The sequence below is a fragment of the Trichomycterus rosablanca genome, chromosome 7 (assembly GCF_030014385.1).
Source record: "Trichomycterus rosablanca isolate fTriRos1 chromosome 7, fTriRos1.hap1, whole genome shotgun sequence".
In the NCBI taxonomy this organism is placed as follows: Eukaryota; Metazoa; Chordata; class Actinopteri; order Siluriformes; family Trichomycteridae; genus Trichomycterus; species Trichomycterus rosablanca.
Window position 1 is genome coordinate 13,588,636 of NC_085994.1, and position 27,228 is coordinate 13,615,863.

Here is a 27,228-nt window from a genome sequence, read left to right on the forward strand (position 1 = left end):
ACCTGGATCCACAGTATTTAAGTGAGCTTATTGAGCACTACAACTCAACATGTTTACTTTGTTAATAAGGTGCAGGGCTACTTACAGTTCCTAGAATTTGAAAAAAAAAAATACTGTAGGGGAAGGGGTGCTTTTATAAACAGCTCCACATAATCTCCCCGCCTTTGTTTTGAATGCAAACTCGGTTTCAACCTTAAAGACCAGATTAAAATCTTACTTATTTACTCAGGCATTCGATTAGTCTTTACAATCATCTGAGTCATCCTTTCTAGCTGAGTTTCATAACTTAACACACAACATTTAATGTGTATGAAATATGCTATATATTTGTAAAGTTGTCTCTTTTCAAGCAAAGTAACCCCAAAGAAAGACATTGACCGTGAGCAGAATAATAGCATTGACATTGCAAACATTTCTCCAAATCGGCTTCTCCTCGATGCTGGTCAGCTTCTTTTCAAGAACCAGCTGCTCCTCTTTGCTTAGCTCTGGCTTTGAGGCTTCAGATAGTCCACACAGCCACATTCCCACTCGCTTCCAACATGCAGGCCTGTCCCTGTCCCTATCCCTGTCCAGCTCTGAACCAGAAGCAGCAGGCTTTGGGGTTGCGGATGTGGATGAATTTGCCCATGGATCATCCAGATCTACACGCTCCTTTGTGCTGTGTCTAGTCCACCAGGTTAGACGAACAAGCTGAACAAAGAGCAGAGTGGTTTTTTTAGATACCAGGACATTTGTGCTATGTGCATCTCAAACAATAGCCACTTGTGACTGTATTAAAGCAAAGATATTGTAGATTGAATAACTACTCATAACATAATAAAATATAAAAGAAAAAACAAATCTTGTTTTACAGTCAAAAATGCAGTCAAAAGTTTACATACACTTGTGGGGGACATGTATGTTGCAGCAGTTCTGGTATGTCAATTACTTCTGGATTTTCAACAGGATAATTACTACTAAGAACAAAAACCTTTAAAGTGGTCGAAGGTCCAACCCCAGTTCCTTTCGGCTGCTTCTCTTAGGGGTCATCGCAGCGGATAATTTTAAGTGCCTACTTGAGTTAGCACAATTTTTACACAAAATTCCCTTCCTGTTGGAACCTGCCTATTTATCCAAGCTTGGGACCACCACTAATATGTGTCCTCCTATGGCTAGGTTTATGTATTATCATGTTCCTGTATTTGTGAGCCCAGCCTGGAATTTAAACCTCTGGATTTCAGGCACTGTCTCTTCCCATTATGACACATAGACTCACTTGTGCCAGGAGCTTGTTGAAAGCTATGAAAAGCAGTCAGCAGATATGAAATAAGCTCAGGGACATATCTCAAACATTTGTTTACAAGAAAAGAACATTTGTATACGATGAAAATCCCAAGACTGCCATGTCATGTGCCTCCCCTAAAAGTGCATGTATATTTTCTTAACTGTATGTAGCACACAGACTACTATGCCTCCAGGGTTGCTAACTCTGCTGCTTCACATTGTACTTTTGTTTTTAATGTTATAGCAACACTCACAGTGAAGTGTAAACATAGACCATGCAAAACCATTGTTTAAGGCTTGCTGGCATAATTACTTTACAAGAGAAGCAATGATTTAGCACTGCAATTCATATCTACTTTAGCCGTGTCCAGTTTTAACAAATGATTGCACACCCGAGAGCTAATCAGAAACAAATGTTTTTAGTGGTTTATTGCTTGTACACTCCTTATAAGGTCACTGGACAAAAAACAATTTGTGTCATACATTTACACTTTTAGCAGACGCCTTTATCCAAAGCGACTTACAATTGAGACAGTATACAGCGCAAGCAATTGAGGGTTAAGGGCCTTGCTCAGGGGCCCAACAGTGGCAAGCTGGCTGATGCAGGGTTTGAACCAGCAACCTTCTGATTATTAGTCCTGTTCCTTAACCACTCTGCTACCACTGCCCTAGAAAATATATTGCCAACAAGTGTGAGTTTCTTATCAGACCTGAAAGCAACAACCTACAAGTTTTGCTTAAAGACCTGGTTTTACGACGAGGATGGGATTCGACCCATGCTTGCAGAGCACAATGGATTAGCAGTCCAGCACCTTAACCACTCATACACATATACGTAGCAGTGCCTTGTTGTTTAAAGCCAGGTCTTGTCAGTCACACTTAATAACTAAAAGCCTCAGGAATTACAGCAAGAAGCTAATGAAAGACTGGTATGGCCTGAAGGAAAGTTGTTGCAAGAGACCCGCACCTGCTCATCTGGATGCAAAACAACTTGACTCTTGTTGAGAGCCAAGTGCTTCTGTCACTGGACTATATATGATTAGAAAAAAAGACAGAATGGTCAGATGAGTGGCAGTTTTGCCTCCCCCTTAATGATGCAACGCTACAGGTACACCAAAACCTCCCTAAACATAACCTAAAATGTGTTTAAGTTGTTGTGAAAGCAGGACGGGTCACTTATGTTCTAGATTGTTCATACAGCGAAGTTAATCCTGTTGTTGAACTGTTATTTACTTAAAACCAATTATTAGATGTGTATTTGTTGTCTTTTTTTGGAAAATGTCCATGTGAAGCACACCCAGTCTCTCATTTTACGATGACAGTAGTAGGTTACATTGGTCCACAGAATAATTAAGACATGCCCAATTCCCAGACATTGTATTGTCAATCTCCACCTCATGTACAACATCACTGCTGACTGAGAAGGACTCCAGACAAGCACACAACCTCTATGACACTGTGGAAATCAATGAGCTAATTTATATATAGTGCAGTAACATGCACCGGGGAACACTCTATTCTTCAGGGATTCTCCCGCTGTTCGTTTTAGGGAATCAACCTAAATGTACAAGATGCTGTTGTAGTGGCAGAAATTTAATATTTTATACAAACTTTCCTCTCCTGGACAAATCCATAGTCCAACCAGGCTGGTGGCACCACTAAGATTCAAACTCAGGTCCAGCAGTGGTGAGCTAGTATAATAGCTGCTGCACCACCAAAAACTGTTTTAAAGATCCAGTGATCTCTGAAGTGTTTCTGCTCGAATCTGATGTGTGCCTTTCTTTTTGCTTGATGCAGTGGTAGACCGTGTTAGGTGACAATGTTTTTTCAAAGCACTCTTGAGCCCATGTGGATATATTTAACACAGTAGTCTGCAATGCATTACCATCTGAGGGTTTGAGGGACACATATTCAACATTGGTTTCCGGCCTTGCCCTACACGGACTGAGATTTCCCTGTATTTCATGAATGTTTTTACAATATTATGTACGGTAGATGGTGAAAGTGATTGACAGTTCTCTCACAAAATTTGGCACTAATTTTGGTGAATCGTTTTTTATACCATGATACTCTGACCTGCTCATGCAAAACATAACAGCAATACTGTAAACAATGGTAGCATGACTCACATGTTGCTCAGGAATAGGAGCAGTGCAAAGGCTCACTACAGTAATAACCAGAACCGACAGTGCAAGCAGTATAAGAGCAAAGTAGAGGTAGTGCACATCCTTCAGCAGTGCAGGCCTTTGGTCTTCCTTTCCACAGGATGGAGTACCATAGGCAAACTCCATCACCATTCGTATGAACCCAATGACCAAACCTACCATCAGACCCCAGAAGGCACCCTGCAGTTACACAGAAAAAAGGAACAGTTCATATACAGTACTTGAAATGATGCATTTTGGTAAATACAACTAATATGGAAAAAAAATTTACCACTTAAGGTCCAACCTCTGTCAGAAATTGTGCCCTTGTACCTATTTACTACAATATGTAGTAATTGTTACTACAATTTAACCAAGGACAGATAATGTCATTGATGCAAAGCACACAAAATCTACTACAAGGTGAATAGTGCCTTTGTAGAAGCACTTCACCTGAGTAATTTCAGGTCTAGGAGGTACTTCACATCTGAAAAATTATGTTCAGTCAGTTGCAGAGCAATAAATACTTACCCTTTCACTCCCCCGCTAACACCTAGAAGCAGTATTTGAGCAGCCAATCTACCTTCTCCATGTTTTTAGGAGATGGGAAGAGACCAGAGTATTTGTAGGGAAACACGAGTGACCCTGATGCAGTAAAGCATTCACACTATTTTACCATTTACAATTTAGTACTAAAGTATGGATTTCTCACTTGTTCATTGACTCGAGTCCAGAAGATGGCCATCAGAAAGACTGCAGTGATTGGAGGAGCCATAAAGCTGGTTATGGACTGAATGTAGTCAAACAGCTGTCCACTATTGGCTGATTGGATTATTGGAATCCATAAAATGCTAATGACCACCAGAAATAAAATGAACACCCTGTGGGTACAAACCAGAACAAGCTGTTAATTAACAATACATGTTTGATCTCAGCTTTGCTGCTTGTTACATATATGACACATATGGAAGCTCCTTTTAATTAGTGAGTTTGGCCTCGTTTATTGGTAAAAAGGCCATAAAATTAAATGTACAACCATGCAATCTTCATCAAGAAATATTGGCAGTACAATGAATTATAGGTAGGACTTTTATTGCATAACTGACATAAAACGCAATCTTTCCAACATGTCAGTTCATTAAAATTCCAGCCAGCACCTGCGAGTGCTGCCTTGTTCAGCTGTAAGTGATGTTTTAGTAAAGTGATAACATTCAGGAGTATCATTTATATATATAAAAACATTTCCTGTCCTGTGCCACAGTGTGCCACAAATACCATCATTTTACAACTGTTATGGTTGTGTACCTGCCCACGACCATCAGCTCCTTTTCAGAGGCCTGGCGTCGGATACGCAGCCAAATATCCATGGTAAAAAGGGTGCTACTACTGTTAAATATTGAGGTAAGAGAGGACATAAGAGCTGCCATAATCACTGCAATCATCAGCCCTCGCATACCTGCAGAAAAAAATGAAGAGAAATAAAGAAGGAAACTAAATAAGTGAAATAAATATACAGTCAATGTAATGACTCAATTTAAGTACATTATATGTGTTACATTTACATTTTTAGCATTTAGCAGACGCTTTTATCCAAAGCGACTTACAGTACTGTGACAGTATACAGTCTAAGCAATTGAGGGTTAAGGGCCTTGCTCAAAGGCCCAACAGTGGCAACCTGGCAGTGGTGAGGCTTGAACTGGCAACCTTCTGATTACTATAGGCTCCAGCATCCCCCCCCCCCACACAAGAAAGTGTGTGAGTGAGTTAGTAACAAATGAAAGACACAAAAACATCTAAAAAAACTGCAATTTAAAAAGTGGATAGAACAGGCTGCTCCAGATGTTTGCAACAAAACAGACAGGTAACTATCAGAACCTGCCTGCAAGGCTATGCCTTAGTGAAACCCCAACCCCACTGGTGCCTCTCATGCATTTGCAAGTGGTTTTACAGGTGGGTCTGCTCAAGAAAAGGGACATCACGCTGCCCTAGGGCAATACACTCTACAAGTGCAGTTCCATCACGAGGTCCAAAATGATGCAAGACTGAAATGAGTTCACAGAAACCAAAAGGATGCTGAAATCCTATGTCAGCGAAAAACCAGACTGGGTCAGGCATTTTTGCATAACTGCTTTAAAGAAACACAAGTGTGCAAACAAAAGAGCAGGCAGGGGTGGTGCAAGCAGTGGAAAAGTTAGTAAATTGGGGAATTGGAAATGACTAGACTGGGAGAAAAACAGTAAAAATAGAATCAAAAAAGAAATTGAACAGAAGTTTGTTCCTTATAGACGATGTTGTAACTTTTTAACTTAGAAAATTAACAAACGTGTCTAGATGTTTGCATAAGATTGATTAGGCTGTCACTGTTATAAGCAAAGATGTCCACACAATTTTGCTAATGAAGTCTGTATGAAGTCTGGCTTTTTATAACAGTGCATTTGGTTTCTATTATAATCCTTGTGGTTACAGGTACAAAATTAAAAACAGAAGTTCAATAGTAGAAGACAGCCATACCTACTGGCATTAACTCCGTCACCAGTTTAGGGTAAGCAACATTGGAACAGCCTACAGTAGCTCCACAAATTTTAAAGCACTCGTCCGGATCCACACATCCCACCACATCTATTTCAGACAAACACACCATCACTCATTACTTATTACATATGCTTTAACAAGCATCATGATAAATATCATGATTTTCTATGATTTTCAGCAATAAAAATGATAGTAATAGTGCTAATTGACTGGACCTGCCTGGGTAGAGTGTTCTGCTAATCATGCCTGGCAAGACGATAAAGAACATAGGAAGAATCTTTAAGTATCCTCCTAGCACTGAGCCTCCTTTGGCATGTGACAGGTTTTTTGCAGACAGAGACCTCTGTACTATCACCTGCAGGTTGCAAAAACAGCGGGCAAAGGTACTGTAGATTAACAGCTACCTAAACCACGGTTGATTGATTGGTCTTATGTTAGGACAGATTTAAAATATATGCAACCAAAAAATAAATGATAACTATTAATTAATAAGATTTATTAACTGCATAAGTAAATGTAAACATATTTATGTATGTTGGCTGATTACATTTTGCTACTAAACAAAAAAGGAATAGAAAGCAGCATAAAGCACGGGTGAACCAACAGAACAGCAATGAGGACTTAACAAAACACACTAAATTAATGCCTTATTTACATTTCTAAAAGTCATTTTGCATAAACCCGGTAGTTATAACAGCAGAGGTTGAATTCATGTTTTATCAATCAAAATAATCATTTTATTTTCATAATTTTGTTTTTTATATTTCATGTATCAGGCTGATGATGTTACAATTAAACTACAAATGTAAATATACAAAGCAAGTAAGATTAAACGCAACTTGAAAGCAGAGCCTTGAGCTGTTCATATGTAGCCATAACTACCATACAAGGCTGAGATGAGGGATTACAGATTTTCATATCATTCGGCTATATACACAGACAAAACACTTTTTCTAAACACTGGCAAGTAACAGCTGAATAAAGGCAATAGCACATGCCAAACTGGCCTGTTTTACCAAATTGGCAGTAAAAACCTGACTGTATTTTCATTTTGGTTTTGTTCCACACTGCTCAATTGATTATTTTCTTATAACAGGGCATTTCATTCGGTGTTGTCTCATACATATGTGTCACTTTATATAAACATTCTGAGGTTATGTTATTTATTTTAGGGCTTCGGCTACAGACACAGCCATTCATGTCTGTGTAGAAGCCAGCCAGCTAATAGCACTACTGATATTTAAAACCCTGACTTCAGCAGTGGCAGGCTAGTGTTTCTCTGCAACTTTACACTAAACAGAAATAAAGAAATTCAACCTAAATATGAACAACATTGAAAAACATTTAGATTTTTTTGTTTGATGTACCATTTAACTAATAAATGAGGAGTTATTATTTATTTTCTATTTCTTATGGTTTATATACATGCCACTTATAATTTATATTACAGTATTTGAGCCATAAAAGTAGTATAATTACATTTATTATTTTATTATTTATCATTTTTCTACAAAATATTAATAATCTAAATTGCTTTTTGTATATTTGAAATTAAACTACAAACCTACATTTTAATCATTAAGTTACAGAAAAGAACGTAAAAATTTTGGCTCTAAATAAGTCAGTGGTAATCAAACATACACTACATGTATGGTAAGGATTAGATAAAAAATGTAGAAGTACTTTTTATTGATACTTTTGTGCATTTTCAGTGCCTCCTTTAAATCTACCTTTTGTCTGTGTTTCATTCAAAACTTAGATACGTACTTCAGTAATGACTCATAGTGATTGCGTTACCTGGTCAGTGCACCACACCCATGTAGCCAGCACGGTAAGTCCGAAGAGCAGGCCTGGCCATGGTAAATCTCCACTGACTGGATCCCGAAAAATGTGGAAGGCGTCAGGACGAGGGAGGTGACACGTTGTGTTAGGAACAGTAACATTAGGTATAGCTTTTCCATACTGCTCCAGTAAACCCTCATACCAGCCCACTTTTTCAAACGCTGTCAAAGAAAGAAATGTGCATGAAGACTGATTAGATAAACAGAGCAGAGTTAACATAAACTGTGTTTAATTTGTGTACAAGTCTGCCAGAGAGTTCCAATCAAAATAGTTATACAGTGCAAGAAGCATTTAATTTTGTGCTATATTTAAATGGTAATACAGTTTCACACTAAATTCTGTTTTGAGCCCTCGCAATATTTGAGTCAATTTAGAAATGAGATGTTAAGCTTTGTAATGAATACTTAAAACATTTTGTCAAAGAATTAAATTAAGTAGTACTGGTCACTTTTATAAACAGTTGAAATAAGGGTCAGCATGTTTGTGAGGGTAAAGTATGTCTGGGTAGAATTATAAAATATTGTTATTACAAGACTTGAATATTAAAATACACATAGACTTAGATTTTTTACACTAGATGTTTCTGTAATGTTATTTAACCCTGTAACACTCACTCACTCACTGTCTTAACCCCTTATCCAATCATGGTTGTGGGGGGGGGGTAAAATACCCTGGATGGGGCGCCAGTCCATCGCAGGGCAGATACAAATACATACAGACACATACACACACCCATTTACCTATAGGGCAATTCAGTGTCTCCAATTAATCTGACCGCATGTTTTTGGACTGTGGGAGGAAACCGGAGCACCCGGAGGAAACACACACAGACACGGGGAGAACATGCAAACTCCGCACAGAAAGGACCCAGACCACCCCGCCTGGGGATCAAACCCAGGACCTTCTTGCTGTGAGGCGAAAGTGCTACCCACTTAGCCACCGCGCCGCCCAACCCTGTAACACGGCCTCTTAAATTCTTGTTAGTGATTATGATTGACTACAGCTGGTGACCTCTTTGGGGTCATATAAATATTTCTAATTTGACTGCCTGATTAGACTAAACCACAAGCTTTACAATGAGAACGTCTAGAAGGCTCTATACAAATCTGTAATGCAGGTCATAGACTATCAGGACTCAGAAATGTCACTTAAAGCTGTTTATAAATAATATTCACTTATGTTCCAACATCTAAAAAAACAGTCGGTTTTAGGTACCAAATACAAAGAACTCTGCCGATGTTGGGTAGAAAACCCAAACTGTCATTGAGGAAGCTTTAGATTGACTTAGAGACTGCTGCTAAAGAATGAAAACTCACATTTTATCTGAGGTTTACTGCTAATTACACAAAGAAAACACCTTTGAAAAGGGTAAACAAATAATATCATTAAATCAGATATAACTAAATATTCTGAATGTTCTTACCATTTGGGTGTTCAGGAAGCACAGTATTTTTTAAATGGTTTAAAAGGAATAAATCAGGCTCAAAATTAGTTTTTTTTCCCATCAACTTAACCTAATCAAAAATATGTGTACTCTACAAAAACTCAAATTTAGTTGATTTTGATTTTGATGTCATTTATAATATTTACCTATAAACATAAGAACAAATGCTCCAACTACCATAATGACGGTCTGTAATGCATCTGTATAGATCACTGCTGTCAGCCCACCTGCAACAAAACATCCCCCAGACCAAGTAAATAATCAGCTCAGAATTAGTACTGAGTTAAATTATAATGTGGTACTCTATTCATTACCAGCTATAGTGTAAAGTGCTGTGACTGCAAGCAGCACTACAGTAGAGAGGTACAGATCCCACCCCAGTGACACCTGAATGAAGAGCGCTCCAGAGAAAATGTCTGTCTGCAAAAAATGAGAAAGGACAGGGCCATACAGTAAATTCTCCTAGAACACTTGTGTTGTGGATTTAAGTTTGAATAAATATAATTGCATTTTTAATCCATCGATTTACATTAAATCACCCATAATGACAATAAAAAAGTGGAAACATTTTGTGGTTTTCCAAAAAGACATTTAGACATTTGTTTTTGGATCTGGTGCCACTCAGAAATATTGGACACAAGGAAACAATCTGGACAGAGCACCAATCCATTACAGGGTAAAACACACTCACATGTTTACCCAGTCAGTCAAATTAAGAAGCAATGCAGATCAGCCAAGCCTCTTTTTGCATGTCTTTGGCTGGTGAAATAAAACCCACCCATCTGCAGTAAACCTTAAACTACAAACTCAATGAGCAAAGGTCAGAATTAACTCCAGGTTCCCAGGATCCTTGTTGCTGTGCAAAACTCGCTATATAACTGCACCATTAATAATTTTAAATTTACATTTTCAGCATTTGGCAGACACTTTTATCCAAAGCAACTTACAGTACTGTGACAGTATATATTGTCTAAGCAATTGAGGCTTTAGGGCCTTGCTCAAGGGCCCAACAGTGGCAACCTGGCAGTGGAAGGGCTTGAACAGCGACCTTTTGATTACTAGTCCAGTACCTTAACCACTAGGCTACAACTGCCTACTGCCTAAATCAATTCAGGTGACCAATGAACTTATAATAAATTATAATAATTAATTATTCTAGCAACAATGTATTATTCATGTTTTCAAAGAATAGTAATAAAATTGCAGATTGTCCTGTCAGTATGTGCCTAGTGGTACCTAGTCCCTGCAGTAACACTACAGTGATAAAGTATCTTACTGATATTTTGGTAAAAATGTAGAGAATGAGAGACAGCACACTCATGTAGATCCGAATTCGCTGCCCCCCAAACCTCTTCCTCAGGTATTCGGGCATGGTGACCACTCCAGCAGAAATGTACACAGGTACAAAGATCCAGCCCAAAGCAATCAGCACCCATGCTGCCTATCAGAAATGACACAAAGTTAGTTTGATCATAAACAAAATACACAATATTTTACCTTACCCCAAAACTGAACTAAACTGAAGCAGATTCTTGCCTTCATTTTTTAAAAAATATAGGGAAAACAATGGCACAAACATGATATTTAAGTGACCACATACATAAAGTAAGTACAGTAATAGTACAAAAGTACTATTTTTGGATAAACTCTTAGCAAAATACACTTTTCACTGTAAGTGAATCAAGACAAGCACTCACATTCCACTCAAATCCCCCAACAGCAAGTCCTCCTGCTGCCCCAGTGCCCGCTAATCCAATGAACAAGCCACTGCCAACATTACTGGACATCAGCGAAGCACCAATCTATTAGAACAGAACATTCTAAAAGTCTTATTATTTGCAAGTGCACAAATTTGCTAAAACATAACTGGGTAATGCAATTTATTGATATGCGCTATTTTACTAAAAGTTGTAATCTTCAATATTCATTTGGCATTTAGTGTTGTGTTTGATCTTCTGACTTCTAATAACATATAATACATATACAACTTGAAGTTAATTAAAGTTTCTAAATTCTATTGACACAAAAGTAATATTCTTTCATTTGACAAATATTAAGCCAGTGTAAACTAAATGCCACTACACATGCTCCTGTTGCTTCTAAGTTATAGACTGTAAAAAAAGTTAAATAAGTATTTTAAACAAAAGGGTTTTGACTTGGTTTGATAACATTAAATAACAACATCAGACAAAATTGTCAGTTGCTACAGCATATGTTTCATGTTAGTACACAGGCATAAATATGCATATTTGTTGGTTCAAAATTAAACAGTAAACAATACTATTTTACTTTTATTATGTAATCTTTAGTACTAAATCTAATCTTCATTACTGATTACTGGTGCTCATTAATAACAGCAATAAAAAGCAACTTTCTTCTGCAACAGGAACAAATAAGCAGAGCAGCTATAACAAGAATAAAAAATATAAGAAGCTCTCACTGGCCACCATGTCATGGATCTGCCTGCTAAGAAGTATCCTCCAACTGTTCCCCTGTTGGCCCTGATTGAGGACTGACAAAAATATAGAAAATCACATAAGCAGCAATATAGCTGATCATCAAATATTTTTAAGTGTTAACATAAACAGGATTGGAGGAAAAGTACATCTGCCTATTTATTTACACGTCTTAGCAAAGAATTCATCAAGAGTTTAACCTACCCATATTCCCACTGCCAGCACAAATACAAAATACACCACCATCACCACAATATCTGCAATCTCCAGAGTAAAATTTTCATCGACTACAGGTTCTGCAGTGCCGGTCTCAAGCTCAGGTCCAGATGTCATTTTAAAAATGCCATAGACATAAGTGTGAACTTTGAGGCTAGTGCTGATTTAGTGAATGATTAAACAAGTTGTTATCAAAAAATGTTGAGAACTTACCTTATTGGTTATTTATAAAGCGGAAATATAGCTGAAATGCAGCAAGATCTGGAGCTAAACAATGACCAAACTGTCTAAATATATGAAGGATGTGCTTAAAGTGTAACTACAGCTGCTGTGTGAACAGAATTAATCCATGTACTTTAAAGCACAATTTAAATAATATTACAGTTTGGGAAGCTAAATCAAGCTGATATTCAAAGCAGATTTATGTTTTTGCAGTGTGAAGCTGTTACATTGTGCACATACGTAGTGAGACTGATGACATACAGTGGTGAAAAAATAACTGTTCCCTTGCCGATTCCATCTGTTGCTGAAGTAAACATGACACAAAAGAGCTAAAGTGGAAACACCATACATTTTGTTAATGATTTCATTTATTTAAATGGTTATCCAACAACCACTCTTGTTTTAAAAAAATATTGGTTGCACTACTTTTAATAACTGCAGCATCTGCAACTAAACATTTCAGGTCTCTTACATTGATGTGGAGGATTTTTTGACTACTTTAAAGAGCAGCTTTAAATCAGACGCACTACTAGGTTTTCACATTTTACTTCACATTTTAGGTCTTGCCACAGAATCTCTTGTTAGGTTTAGCAGAGTTACGCCTAGGACACATCATTCAGATGTAAAGTTGCTTTTTGAACGAAGCCCATTTCTGGATAAATTGGAACATTTTGTGAATTTCAGTGAAAACAAAAACCTTTGATTATTTTGAAAGGTACCAAGGAAAGATTTCTAATGTTTTGACCAACTTCGCTGAATCTTGTAAAGAGAAACAAGTTCCAACATTGACTTATCTGACCACAGCTCGCATTTGTACTGCCTTTCAGTCCATCTTAAATGAACTCAGGCCTAGGGAAGTGATAGTTCTGGGTAGAACTGACAGACCTAAGCTTGCAAAGACTGAGCCTGATCATGAGTCCCTCACCTCTTATCAACTCACCTAGTTACAATAACCCATTTCTCACAAGTTGTAACTTAGATAATCTATAAACTTTTTACTCTCAACCTGGGCCTGTCCATACATTGCAACTATCAAATACAGAAGTATATATTTACACAATACAATCAAGTGGGTCAGCCAAGACATTGTCATTTTTGTAATTCTTTTAATTAAAAAAAGGTTCAGAACACCTTATGAAATGCCGCATTCGCTCTTTGCAATACATAATTCTTTGTTTGTCCAAAGAATGTTATCATAAAAGATATGTGGATCATATGGGTGCTCATTTGTAAATGTCTAACAAGTGCTTTCTCTTGGTATGCAGTAGTTTTCTAATTTATGCCCTCCACATTGGACTATTAAATTTAATGTTGTCAAGTTCTGACCTTAGTTAGGACTAGATTTGTTTTAGTGTTGTGAGATATTTTGTCACTTTTTGGGTATTTGTTTTTTTCTTAGGATTTTAACGTCATGTTTTACACTTTTATTTACATTCATGCCAGAAACGGTAGTCAATTATTACACAAGGTTCATCAGTTCACAAGGTTATATCAAACACAATCATGGACAATTTAGTGTCTCCAGTTTACCTCACTTGCATGTCTTTAGACTGTGGGAGGAAACCGGAGCACCTAAAAGAAAACCCATGCGGGCACTGGGAGAACATGTAAACTGCACACAGAAAGGACCCGGACCACCCCACCTGGGGATTGAACCCAGGACCTTCTTGCTGTGAGGTGACAGTGCTACCCACTTAGCCAAGTACATTCATGACATTTGGCAGAAGACCGAAACGACTTACACTTGATACTGAATACAATGCAACAAGGTGGAGGGCCATGCTCAGGGACCCAACAGTGACGGTTATGGTGCTTGAACCAGTGACCTTCTATCACTAAACCAGTGCCTTAAACACTGGGTTACCACTGCCATAAGAACTGACATAGATGCTTAACCATTGGAAAAATGTTAGATGATCATCCACTCCAAGGAAGATTAACAACTGTTGCATGTTTCCTTCATTTGGAGATAATGGCTCTCAATATGCTTAGCTGAAAAACTAAATGCAAAACTGTACTTTTTTTTAGCATGTTTGGAATCTTCTTGAGTGCCGGTATAGTAGATTTAAGAAAACTGAATGGCAATCAATGCATTTTAAATATCTTACTTATCCCAAAATGGCTAGCTGCCTATTACAACAATAACTTTTTCAGCATATAAGATGATGTTACATTTCAACAAAGGTAGCAAGGCTTTGTACATGGGTTTCTTTTATTCATCAACCACGACTTTAATGACAAGATAATATACAAAAACATAGCAGTGTAAATAACTTCTGTACATCTGTAAATATAGTAAAGATGGCTGTTTTCACTTGGACTTTTAGCCTACTCATTTTTCTTCCAAAACTTGCTGTAGTCGTCCAATTTAAAGTCATCTTTAAATTCATTATCCTTTTGTTTAACTACACCCTTCTTAGGATCCCTCTTACGCATTCTGGCCTTTCTCTCCTCCTCTGAAAGAGTTGTAATGTCCACAGGCATCTAGGGGGAAAAAAAAGAAGCTTTTCACTGACTATGAACAGCATGGGTCTTTATACACTTGCACACTTTATGGCCATCTGTATGTGGACACCTTCTATTTATCAAGTTCACACTCTTTGCTAACAGGTACAAAATCATTTGTTAAATTATTTCTTCTCTAATGTTGTGGCAACCATTTGGTGGAAGTCTTTTTTATACTAGCATTGCTCTGCCATGTACACATGGCAAGATCTATAAAAACATGGTTTACTGAACAAGTTCAGTGTAGAAGAACTCCATGGGGTACTTAGAGCCCTGACATTAACCCCACTGATCATCTCTGGGATTATGGAACGTGGAATGTCTATTACGAGCCTGGCCTTTTTGTCCAACATCAGTGTCTGACCTTACAAAGACTTTTTTTATTGAATGGTCACACATCACAGACACACTCAAAAATAAATCGGAAAGTCAAAAAGTGTGTGGAGTGGAGATATGGGGATTACCTCCATATCAGTGCCTATGGTTTTGAAACGGGATGTCACCTAAACTCATGGTCAGGTGTCCACATACTTTTTGTACATTCTAAAAGGTAAAACATAATGGACTCCTAACAAGAAGACGCAAATACACACATGATTATACAACATTATACTAACCATCATTATTCTTTTAGGTTCCTTGTATCTGATTTTAATGGTTGACCCGTCTGGTTGCACCAGTAGTACCGGGTACATGCGTTCATATTTCTGTCTGCTGCAGCGCACCACAGAGGTTTTGTTGGAGTCTGACTGAGCGCATGTGGTGTGAACTGAAGATGCAGCTAGTGAACACCTCTGAGAGATGACTTCTTGAAAACACCTGAAATGGAACAAAAGTCAGAATGTAAACATAAAAAAAGGAAAAGCTTGCAGTTAGTTCAAGTACTTCAAAGAGAATCTACTTGAATAAAACATGACCGCTTTAATACACCAAAACAGACTCTTTAAAAGTGTCTGTTTTTTTGTCTCCACTACAACCTACAATAAGCACAGTGGATACATGTTACAGGTGCATTTAGAGCTGGGACAGAAACAACACAGACTGAATATGAAACATAGAGAGTCATAAACTAACTAGCCATTAATACATCACCTTATTGTGATGTGGATGTTTGTTTATTAGGATTTTAACATCATGTTTTTACACTTTGGTTACATTCATGACAGGAACGGTAGTTACTCATTACACAAGGTTCATCAGTTCACAAGGTTATATCAAACACAGTCTTGGACAATTTAGTATCTCCAATTCACCTCACTTGCATGTCTTTGGACTGTGGGAGGAAACCGGAGCACCCAGAGCAAACCCACGCAGACACGGGGAGAACATGCAAACTCCACACAGAAAGAACCCCACCTAGGGTTCGAACCCAGGACCTTCTTGCTGTGAGGTGACAGTGCTACCCACTAAGCCACAGCGCCAGCTTAAACCAGTTTATAAGATTGTTTGGGAGGGTTTAGCTCTTCTTTTCCCCATTTCATTTACACGTTAAGCTTCATCCTGGGCAGGGTCGTGGTGGGTCCAGCACCACATGAAACCACTGGGCTCAAAGTAAGACTACAACTATTTTAAGCGCCAATTCATTACACATTCACTCTCTCACCTACACCTAGTGGCGATTTGAATAGCTAATCCACCTACTGTCATGTTGTAAGAGGTAAGAGTCACCATATTAAAGGCTAAACACTTCGAGAACATGCAAAATTCTCACTGACCGTGTCAGACTCATGTTATTATGGTCTGGACTTTATATCTGATTAATTAATGAGACTGCCACTGTGCTCTGAAGCTATAGCATCTATGCTAAGCTAGCTGAATTAAGTGTTTTCCTGTTGTCTTGTTACTCACCTGAGCATACCACTTCGACCAGTCCATATTTTATTTAGAGCCATGTTAAGAGAATTTAAAAGTGCTTCTATAAATTAACATGCCACTTAAAATTATAAATAAAGTGTACAAAACAAGAGATATAGAAGGTCACCACATACAAGCATGTGAGTTGTTCTCAGAATTATCACCGTGCAGAAACAAGCCGTTAGCCGTGCATGGTTCCTACGTCTGTGAGAAACTCATTCTGTACCAAATTTATTAAACAAAGAAGCGTTTTCTCAACATTTCGACCATCTAAATTAAAAACCATATGTAATAACAAAAAAAACACGAATTGGAGGTACAAATGTATAACTTTTAAAATACTTACAGTGCATATATTCACATACGCACCTTTTCACTTTGTATTCATGAGAGTATGTGCATAAATATGTTTTAAAACGAAACTGATAAGAAAAATGGATTCAGACACCACCAATTATTATCATCTCCACTTTACCCATAACACATTACTTTCTTATTTATTTTATTTATTTATTAGGATGTTAACATCATGTTTTACACTTACACATGGTTACATTTATGACCGGACAGGTAGTTACTCATTACACAAGATTCATCAGTTCACAAGTTTAATATCAAACACAGTCATGGACAATTTTGTATCTTCAATTCACCTCACTTGCATGTCTTTGGACTGTGGGAGGAAACCGAAGATACAGTCCAATATCAGTCAGTTTAAATTTGGTGCATCAGTCCATCAGACAAATTCTACATTTTACAAAACACTTTGGAACATATGACATTTATCTGGACTGGTTGTTCAGTGAAAAATATATTTTCAAGAATAAAAAAGTAATTTTACAAAATATTTATTACACATCTAGTGCATCTTTGTATTGAAATGCACAAACTCTGACAATGCTATATTTGCAAAAATAAAAAGCAAGTGTATAAAAGGAAATAGAATGAATAAAAATAGAATAAAAATAGAATAAAAAATATATGACCAAGACCCTGTGGTAAAGCAGTGGTAAAACTGAAATGAATGAATGAATAAATTGACAGGCAATGGTATTTGCTTCATACAGTTTGTCAGTCCTCTATACTTAGAATTTGCCACATTTTTAATAATTGCATTTTCATCATACCTGTATACAAATCTTAGACTGGAACCCAAACGCTTAAAAATGGCAGCAAAATGCCAAAGACTTTTAATTAAAAAATTATTCATTAAAATTATTCATAAAATGCCAGAGAAACGGTACAAATGCCATTACTGTATATTATGCAGGAAGATAACTTAACTGTTGAATTAATGTGGTTACATAAACTAGGTGGTGCATAATTTATCAGATGCCTTGCCTGATGCAGCAATTTTTCATTTGTTCACTTGTACATTGTAATAATTTCTTGTATGTTGTAATAAGAGTCTCCTATTTATCTAAATTATTAGTTCACATGGATACATTTGTCTATATGGCATTCTCAAAACATAATCTGCTATAAGTGATCACATCTGAACCATGAACATTCATTAGAAAAAATGCCTTTCTCTGTTATGAAGTGGACAGCTGTTGCAATAGTTTAGGGAATGCTATGATTAGGTCATTCCCTAAAAACAAGTTGTATATGTACAATATAATCAAAAGTATGTGTACACTGACAAATAGCTTTGTCAGAATCACATTAAAACTATAAGCATTAACTCAATAATTAGGAGAGGTATCTAGTTACCTTTGGCCATAAATTGGAATCTGACAGGACTAGTTAACTTAAATAGAAAAGTCCCTCTTAGCAAGACACCCACCCAATTCATTTCTTGGTCTCCTGTGAAATGAGCCGTTTCCCGTGTAATGTGCGATTTGCTGTAAAAGTCTACTAAAATTTTTAAGATTTGTGTTAAGCGATTTAACATTTTTCATTCACGTAGCGTATGAAATATGAGGCGCAATATGCAATGTGCGGCGGTCCTATTAATTAGACGGTAATTACGTTAGTGTAACAGATTTTTCTGTGGTGTAGTGAGCTGAGGCTGTGTCCATACTAAACAGTACGCAAAAGCAGTACGCGAAAGCGGGTAGTGTGTCCAAACACGTAATACGCAAAAAGTACCTGGATGATTTACTGCAATAGTTTGTGTACACTTTCTTTATAAACTCAGATGCTTTGTTACACTAGCAATTGGTTAGACAAAATGTCCAAGATGTCGAAGTCTAAAGCAGCTAAAAACATGACTCGGGTAACTAAGTTTAAAAAACTCCCAACCAGTTATGTGGACGCAGAGGATGGAATGTCAAAACACGGACATTAATCTTTGAGAGGGTGCTATTATGGTAGCAGTGTGTGTATTGTAGCATAATGTAATTTATGAGTGTAATTTAATGACCGCCATGAAATGTGGCACTTTCTTTAAAAATATGTGTAATCTGTGATTTTTGAAAAACAAGGTCAGTGAAATCAAGCACATTTCCCCGTGAATTTAGTAGGGCCCTAATTATAAAGTATGGTGAGCCTCTCTGGTGGACTGAATCAGAGCTCTACTTCTTTAGGTTTGTGGTGAGGGAATAGTAGAGGGCACAGTCCTGCCATAATGCTGTGCCAGTCTCTCTGCTTCTCTTTGTCCTGAGGTTAGAGCTCCCTGCACTGTACCATACAGGCTCTTTATAGTTGCCTCTCCAGCAAACAAAACTTGAAGATCCTAAAATAGAAAACATACCGATTATGTAAGAAAGGCTGTACTGATGGATATTGTATTTTAATCTCTATTGAAGTTTTTAAAATATACAGTCAGCAATAAACCTTACTGCCACCGCTAGAAAAACATGTAATAATAAAGTCATGACAAATATCTGTGTGGTTAAGGTTTAAAATATTTAACCAATAACTGAAGTAAATTCATTTCAAGAGAATAAAAACTGGCATTAAATAAATATACAGTGCATTTAGATAGTATTTAGACAACTTTACACAATGTATTCTGTTGTGAATTTAATATTGAATTAATATAACTGCCATTTTTACTCTTTAATCTGTGCTTAATTACCCAGGGTGACAAAGTAAAATAGCTTTCTAGTTCTGAAAAAGCCCATTCGGCAGCAACTACAGCTGCAAGTGTTACTGAATACAATTCTACAAGCTTTGCACACCTGAATTTGTGCAGTGTATCATATAGCTCAGTCAAATTAAGTAAAGAGTGTCTGTGTACTTCCAATCTTTGGTTTCCTTACATATATTGATTTGGGGAAAGTCTGTGCTTTGGTTGAGCCACTTATGTACATTCAGACATTTGCACCAGTGTTGTTTTCACAGTAAACTTCAGGCCATTTTAGGCTCAAGCGGTGTCAGTTTATGGTGTGGCTGTTCTGTTTTTTTTTTCCTCTTTACTGCTGCTGCTGGGTTTTACTGAGTTCCATTTCTATATTCCTTTTTTTTTTTGAGAACTTGGGTTGTCACATGCTACTGGATCAAGCAGCTGGCACATTTGTAACAACCAGTTCTTAGTCTTTCTCCACCCATTCCTTGTCTTCGTCCTATGCTTCAGGCTGCAGATTTTGATTTGTTTTATTACTTTGGCAATTCTGTATTCCCATGATTAGTTTTTCCCTTTTTATTTTGTGGTTCTGTAGCCACAGTATTGTTCTGCCTTAGTTTAGCATCCTGCAAATTGGGTTTATTTTTTAAAACCTTGCCAGGCAAAGGGCATCTGGCACCTTCATAGCAAGGTGTGCTCTTCCTTGTTAGTTTCTACCATTATAATAAATAAATGAACTGTTGGTGTAATAGTTTACCCTGAAGAGCTTTATGGCTTTAAATCAGGACACTAACTAAAAGAAAATCCCTTCAATTGTGTTTTAAAGTCTAGTAAAAATCCTTTTCAACCAGGTCCTAAACCTTTGGCCATATTGTGTATGTAATTATTAACAACACATTTAAGTGATGTATAATAGTTTACCTTGCTGGGATTCTTGTTGCCAGCTAAAGGTTCTGCCAGGATATCCATTGTTTTGCCATCTACACCAACAGGGAGGAAAGTGAGGGCACCACGTACGAAATTATTACTGCGCCACTGTGTGCATAGAAGTGTTTTTGGTGGAAGAATCTGTGGGTTTCCTAAAAAGATAAAACATCCCTGTGTACAGTTAATTACTTTAATTACTTCACAAATAAAGAACAGTTGCAGAATACAATGACAAGATGGGACATTTCTCCTAAAATCTATTAATCTATTAATATTAATATATAACGTTTTACCAATAAACTTTCTGATGTGTTCTGTGATTGCAGTGGTTAACTCTTCCTTTGGCAAGGTTTCAATCAAGTCAGCTATATCTCCAGGGCACCAACCAATCAAAATATTACCAAACCTTTAATCAGAGATAATTATTCAAAAACAATAACATACTTATACCAACAGACCTAGATGATATTGTGTAACATCATGTTAAAATAATAATTACTTTTCTTTGGGTCTCATGACACTGAAGAGTTGGAGGTATTTCAGCCACTGAGTCTTATCAGTGCACAACGATGCCACAGAGTCGTCCTCCCAAACAAAACTGATATTACTGACATCACTCTCCCAAAATGCCTCCTCGTACTCTAGAAAGATTTTGCCAAGATTCCCAAAGCACAGTTTATCGATCACTTCAGTTTTCTCTGGTGGGAGGCTCGGGTTAAACAGGGTGCTCGCTTGAGCCTTAAGACAGCCTAAAAAAACAGAAAGTTCACATAAAATGTTTATACGTTTTATCCTTCTTCACATTAATCAGTTTAATAACCAAAACAGTGCCTAAACACAGAAACTGACAGCAAATGCATGGGTTCACCCCATCACCCAGAAAAGTTGTGACATTTTGAAAAATGCAATAAAAACGAACATTTGTAATTTGTTAATTTTCTTGAACTTTAATTTAACTGATAACTGATCTTTTTTATCTGAAATTGTGCCCAGAGAACTCAGTGGCATTCCGCCTTGAAGCGATACATGGATTTCTCTCTGTTCGGTATAATTTTAAGCTGCATTTGTTGGTGTGGGCTGTTTGTAAGTGGCAATAATTTTGTGAAGTACTCCCAAACCTATGTGGCTATATTTGTCAGATTAACATGACAATTTTCATGCAGTGATGTCTGGGGGCCTTAAGGTCAAGTCTATTTGACAGTAGTTGGGGTCTGTTTTATTGCACATGGCTGTACATTTTGCTATTGCACCACTAAACTAAAATAATGTGAAGAAATTAATATAAAAGCTTAAACATCTATTAAATTGGAACAATTTAGTTTTAAATATATTGTTAAAACACAACTATTTAGGCTAATTACACACACTAATTATTTATACGTTAACTGTTAATTTAAAACTTGCTGTTGATGCTTCATCATAGCAACTACCATGTAAAAGCCAGTCATGGTGAAGAACTCTAACATTTGAGTAAAACATTAAGCTTTTTAATACCATTGAATCATGAGGATGTAAAACATGATATTTTGTTAGCAATTAACCATGGTATAACCAGAATGACACCCTTCAAACTGTCCTGTTAAACAGACATAACAGAAAAATCACTCCTTTGCAAAATATGTTATTCCATTAGGACAGTTTAGTTGGTATTATAGTTGGTTATTGCTATTATAACATGGCCAGGGCAGAAACACAAACACACACACACACACACACACATTCGTACACACACACAAACACACACCCACTTTTAGGGTAACTTTATGTAGTTCCAGTTAACCTGACTGCATGTCTTTGGACTTGTGGGAAGGAACCAGAGCACCCATAGGAAACCCACATGGACACAGGGCCCTGTCTGCCCAAGAAAACAAACTCAGGTCCTTCTTTCTGTGAGGCAACAGCACTACCCAGTGTGCCACCTAGACCATATCCAGTAAACAACAAATATTTTCTGTACATACTCACCAAGAGATATGGTGACAATCACATGATCTGCCAAAATTTCACCTCCATCCTCACACAGAATGCGTACAGGGTACACCAGGCCCTCCTTACCAGGGAAAGAGCCATCCCACTCGATCTTATTCACTACTTTCTTTAGCAACAAATGTTCCTTAGGGAAGTCCATCGCAAACTTTTCTAGCATTTGAAACATAAGCCTGTGAGGGTAAAATAAAACATTTAGGACACTAAAGGTTGGGTTTGTTTAAATTACTGCTGGGCAATATGGTAAAAATATATGTTTATGGTTTCCTTAACAAAATACTAGCAAACCAGTTGAGACATTTATATTGGTGAACCTATTTTCCATTTGCTTATTACCTACTGCCCTAAGTTTTTGAAACTGGGTGTGTCAAATAAGACTACCTATATTTGCAAGTATTATAAATACACCGATCAGTCATAACATTAAAACCACCTCCTTGTTTCTACACTCACTGTCCATTTTATCAGCTCCACTTACCATACAGAAGCACTCTGTAGTTCTACATTTACTGACTGTAGTCCGTCTGTTTCTCCACATGCTTTGTTAGCCCCCTTTCATGCTGTTCTTCAATGGTCAGGATCCTCACAGGACCACTACAGAGTAGGTATTCTTTAGGTGGTGGATCATTCTCAGCACTGCAGTGACACTGACATGGTGGTGGTGTTGTAGTGTGTGTTGTGCTGGTATGAGTGGATCAGACACAGCAGCGCTGCTGGAGTTTTTAAATACCGTGTCCACTCACTGTCCACTCTATTAGACACTCCTACCTAGTTGGTCCACCTTGTAGATGTAAAGTCGGAGACGATCGCTCATCTGTTGCTGCTGTTTGAGTTGGTCATCTTCTGGACCTTCATCAGTGGTCACAGGACGCTGCCCACAGAGCGCTGTTGGCTGGATATATGTTTGGTTGGTGGACTATTCTCAGTCCAGCAGTAACAGTGAGGTGTTTTAAAACTCCAGCAGCGCTGCTGTGTCTGATCCACTCATACCAGCACAACACACACTAACACACCACCACCATGTCAGTGTCACTGCAGTGCTAAGAATGATCCACCACCTAAATAATACCTGCTCTGTGGTGGTCCTGTGGGGGTCCTGACCATTGAAGAACAGCATGTAGGGAGGCTAACAAAGCATGCAGAGAAACAGATGGACTACAGTCAGTAATTGTACAACTACAAAGTGTTCCTATATGGTAAGTGGAGCTGATAAAATGGACAGTGATTGTACAAACAAGGAGGTGGTTTTAATGTTATGGCTGATCGGTGTATATACAGTATAAATTACCTAACACAAAAACAATATTGTCAGATAGCCCTGCCCTGTTTTCAATATGAACTTTTAAATAACATACCCTTCCACATTGAGATCCTCCCCCATGTTGATGAAGTACTGCCATGAATCTGAAGACACATTATGAAGGTTTGAAGCTCCAATATCAAGCATTAATTCCTTCCCAACCAGAGCCAGAATACTCTCCATGATCTTCTTTTTATCGGCTTCACAGTTCTCGATGGCGCTCTGACTCTCCTTTTCAAAGAGTTCGCCTATACTTTTATAGTTGCTGGTACCACTTTGGTAAATTATTTTCTCTCCAACCTCACACACACGTTCGCTAAAATCTTCATCCACTTTGCATCCATTGTTTTGGTAAAATATGCGTCGGCCCTCCTCGGGGACTTGGCTGAGAAGTTCATAATTTTTAAAAAGATTGAACACTGGATTTTTTTCAGAGGCACCATGGATGTACTGAGCGCCAGTGTCAACACATGCCTTTCCTGTAAGTAAATCAATGTATTAAAGTTTAGAACAACACACACTGTACATTTAGAAAATGATTACACCCCCTTGACTTTTTGCACACCTTGTGTTGTGGATTTGATTTTAAATGGATAATTGCTATTATACCCAGGCAAGATGCTCTTGAGCATTTGTTTTTAATTTTTTTTCTAAAATTAATTAAAAATCAAAAACTAAAATCTGTTATTTACAAAAGTACACAGACCCATTGCTATGACACTATAAACTGTGGTCAGGAGCATCCTGTTGTAATTAAAATTGTGATCTGTCTAGTACTCAATTGGAGTCCACCTATTGCTATTGGAAGCAAGAAATCCCAATTTTTTATGTTTCTAATTTAGTGATGTCACCCTAAAGTTGATCTTCACCTCCTCAATTTATTACTACTAGAAATTCACCTTTGTGTCTGTCGAAATTAAAATTCTATTAAGAACTGCTATAAATAATGTGTCCGTAATACCCATTCTTTAATATAAAGAGCAGATATTCAAGATATTTAACAGGTATTCACCCTATACAGTATCTACAACACTAAGCTGCTAGAATACTTGGTCGCTCTACAAAATCAGCTCATATCATACCAATTCTATGTCAGTTCATCTACGAAGACAGGCCTGTCCACTTTATATTCAGTTTAAGCTTCTCCTGTTACCATACTAATCTCTACATGGTATAGAACCCGCATGTTTAGCCAAACCCGTGCACCTTCATTGCCCTGCCAGAACACTCATGTCCTCTGATAAAGGGCGCTTATTTGTCTAAAAATGCAGACTTGTCACTGCTTGCAGCAGATATTTCAGCGTCATGCCTCCCACAACCATGAAACATTACTTTCATTTTTGTACTCACTGAGGCTTTTATTTCCTCTTCTTTGATATATAATGTGATATAGTGTCACTTTAAATTTAGGCTAAATATGCAAAAGAACAAGCTGTTTATCTCTGTTATGGGCCTGAAATAAAGTAGTTAAAAAATTAACCAGTGATAGCTCAGTGGTTAAGGTACTGGGCTAGTAAGCAGAAGGTTGCTGGTTCAAGCCCCGCCACCACCAAGTTGCCACTGTTGGGTCCCTGAGCAAGGCCCTTAACCCTTAATTGCTCATTGTGTAAGTCGCTTTGGATAAAAGCGTCTGCTAAATGCTGAAAATGTAAATGTAAATGTAAACTACAGCATGTGATGCGTGGATGAATGTGTTGAAATACATGAGAAGTGAAATTCAGAAAAATGCTATCACTTCCCCTTTTTGTAAACCATTTCTTTAAGCAGTCATGTAAAATACGTAATCATTTATTAGTCTCATGTCAGAATGTAGAGTTTTTACCTATGCTTGTTTTTGCTATTCTGCCACCGAACGTTTCACACGCTTCCACCAGAGTAATGTCAGTAAAGCCCAGAGCCTTTAGCTTGGTTGCAGCACCAAGGCCAGCTGCACCAGCACCAATCACCACAATCCGGGGCTGCTGGGCCTGCTGCATGACTAAAACATAACAAACAAGAAATAATCAATATCATTTATTTATTCACCTAACCGGGATAAATGGGTTAATGAAAATAAAATTAAAATTGAAGTCTTGAACTAATTTCTATCAGGAAACAACAGTAAGCGACAAAGTAGCATAAATGCGTGTATCACTGGGACCTGGGTGTGATCCTTAGCTACATTTACAGCCTGGGAGGAGTTTGATATGTTCCTTGGTATTTTATCTCTGGGTGTGGGTGAAATAGTAAATGGGTAATTGTGTGCTGCAAATATGACCTGTAAGCCTTTAGTAAAAATGAATGAATAGATAAATGAAGAGGGTAATAATAATTTGTTCAAATTAATGACACTTTATTTTGTAATAACAACACAGCAAAGAGCACAGCATCATTTGCATTTGACCTGCTATTCACTTAATTGATAACAAACTAGGGCGACAGTGGGTTTGATCCCCAGGTAGAGTTTGCATGTTCTCCCCATGTCTGTGTGGGTTTCCTCTGGGAGCGCCGGTTTCCTCCCACAGTCCAAAGACATGCAAGTGAGGTGAATTGGAGACACTAAATTGTATGACTGTGTTCGATATTAAACTTGTGAACTGATGAATTTTGTGTAACTAGTGATTACCTGTCCTGTCATGAATGTAACCAAAGTGTGTAAAAAATATAGGTGTATGGTTATAGGTTTAATTCTTCCTTGAGGTTTGAACTGCCCTATGTGCTATTGTGTTAATGTGTAGTGCGCGTATGCACTGTGACCCTGACCAGGACGAAACGGCTAGTCAAAATGGTAATACAGTAGGCTATTTGTTACACACCTTAAAAGTTCTCCCATATGTAAACAAGCCCTGACTAACCGTTACAACATGTACAGTTAAGGTAATAATATGTTACAGTAATGAAAACGCTTACCTTACAGAGCTGATAAAGAGATGAGGAGTGAATAAGAACAGCTAAATGTGAATGTGTGAATAAGCGGACGTGATTTATATTGACTAATACAGCTGCAGTTTTTATTCCTCATCTGTACTTCCTTATCGGTAACCTGACGCTATTTTCAGGGACGGTTTCGACGGCTGTGATCTGATTGGCTAGTTTAACCCTCGTTCGTGGCCCCGACCAGTTTCTCTCTATGTGGTGTAATGGTAGCAGATGAACAGATAAAAACACATACTAACTGCAAATAATAATAATAATATTAATAATAAATACATTTCAACATCCATTTCTAATATCAACAAAAATAATCATACAATATACACCGATCAGCCATAACATTAAAACCACCTCCTTGTTTCTACACTCACTGTCTATTTTATCATCTCCATTTACCATATAGAAGCACTTTGTAGTTCTACAATTACTGACTGTAGTCCATCTGTTTCTCTGCATACTTTGTTAGCCCCCTTTAATGCTGTTCTTCAATGGTCCGGACTCTCCCAGGACCACTACAGAGCAGGTATTATTTAGGTGGTGGATCATTTTCAGCCCTGCAGTGACACTGACATGGTGGTGGTGTGTTAGTGTGTGTTGTGCTGATATGAGTGGAT

The 27,228-nt window shown here is 37.6% G+C and overlaps 3 protein-coding genes across 4 annotated transcripts; all 3 read right to left on the minus strand.

Annotated features, from left to right (window-relative positions):
• Positions 1–342: 342 nt before the first annotated feature.
• Positions 343–12,014, minus strand: slc5a9 (solute carrier family 5 member 9). Of its 2 annotated transcripts, none has more exons than XM_062998420.1 (13): positions 11,886–12,014; positions 11,666–11,737; positions 10,923–11,027; positions 10,502–10,666; positions 9,540–9,645; positions 9,372–9,452; positions 7,737–7,942; positions 6,159–6,294; positions 5,919–6,026; positions 4,713–4,863; positions 4,120–4,288; positions 3,393–3,608; positions 343–690 (listed from the first exon to the last, which is right to left on the minus strand). In XM_062998420.1, exons 1-13 carry the CDS (start codon positions 12,012–12,014, stop codon positions 346–348), a joined length of 1,989 nt encoding a protein of 662 aa, XP_062854490.1. In that variant the 3' UTR covers positions 343–345. The 2 variants fall into 2 exon arrangements, with proteins under 2 accessions (XP_062854490.1, XP_062854491.1); XM_062998421.1 differs by having other exon boundaries at positions 10,502–10,662; positions 10,919–11,027; positions 11,886–11,939.
• Positions 12,015–14,313: 2,299 nt separating this feature from the next.
• mrpl55 (mitochondrial ribosomal protein L55) lies at positions 14,314–16,636 on the minus strand. Its single transcript, XM_062998422.1, has 3 exons — positions 16,473–16,636; positions 15,242–15,443; positions 14,314–14,603 (listed from the first exon to the last, which is right to left on the minus strand). The coding sequence occupies exons 1-3, from the start codon at positions 16,514–16,516 to the stop codon at positions 14,448–14,450; spliced, it is 402 nt and encodes a 133-aa protein (XP_062854492.1). The 5' UTR covers positions 16,517–16,636; the 3' UTR covers positions 14,314–14,447.
• A 331-nt stretch (positions 16,637–16,967) lies between these two features.
• paox1 (polyamine oxidase (exo-N4-amino) 1) lies at positions 16,968–26,687 on the minus strand. The gene is made up of 8 exons (XM_062998423.1): positions 26,591–26,687; positions 25,524–25,679; positions 23,757–24,180; positions 22,381–22,574; positions 20,915–21,164; positions 20,709–20,821; positions 20,410–20,567; positions 16,968–19,155 (listed from the first exon to the last, which is right to left on the minus strand). Exons 2-8 carry the CDS (start codon positions 25,675–25,677, stop codon positions 19,003–19,005), a joined length of 1,446 nt encoding a protein of 481 aa, XP_062854493.1. The 5' UTR covers positions 25,678–25,679; positions 26,591–26,687; the 3' UTR covers positions 16,968–19,002.
• Between the last annotated feature and the right edge of the window lie 541 nt (positions 26,688–27,228).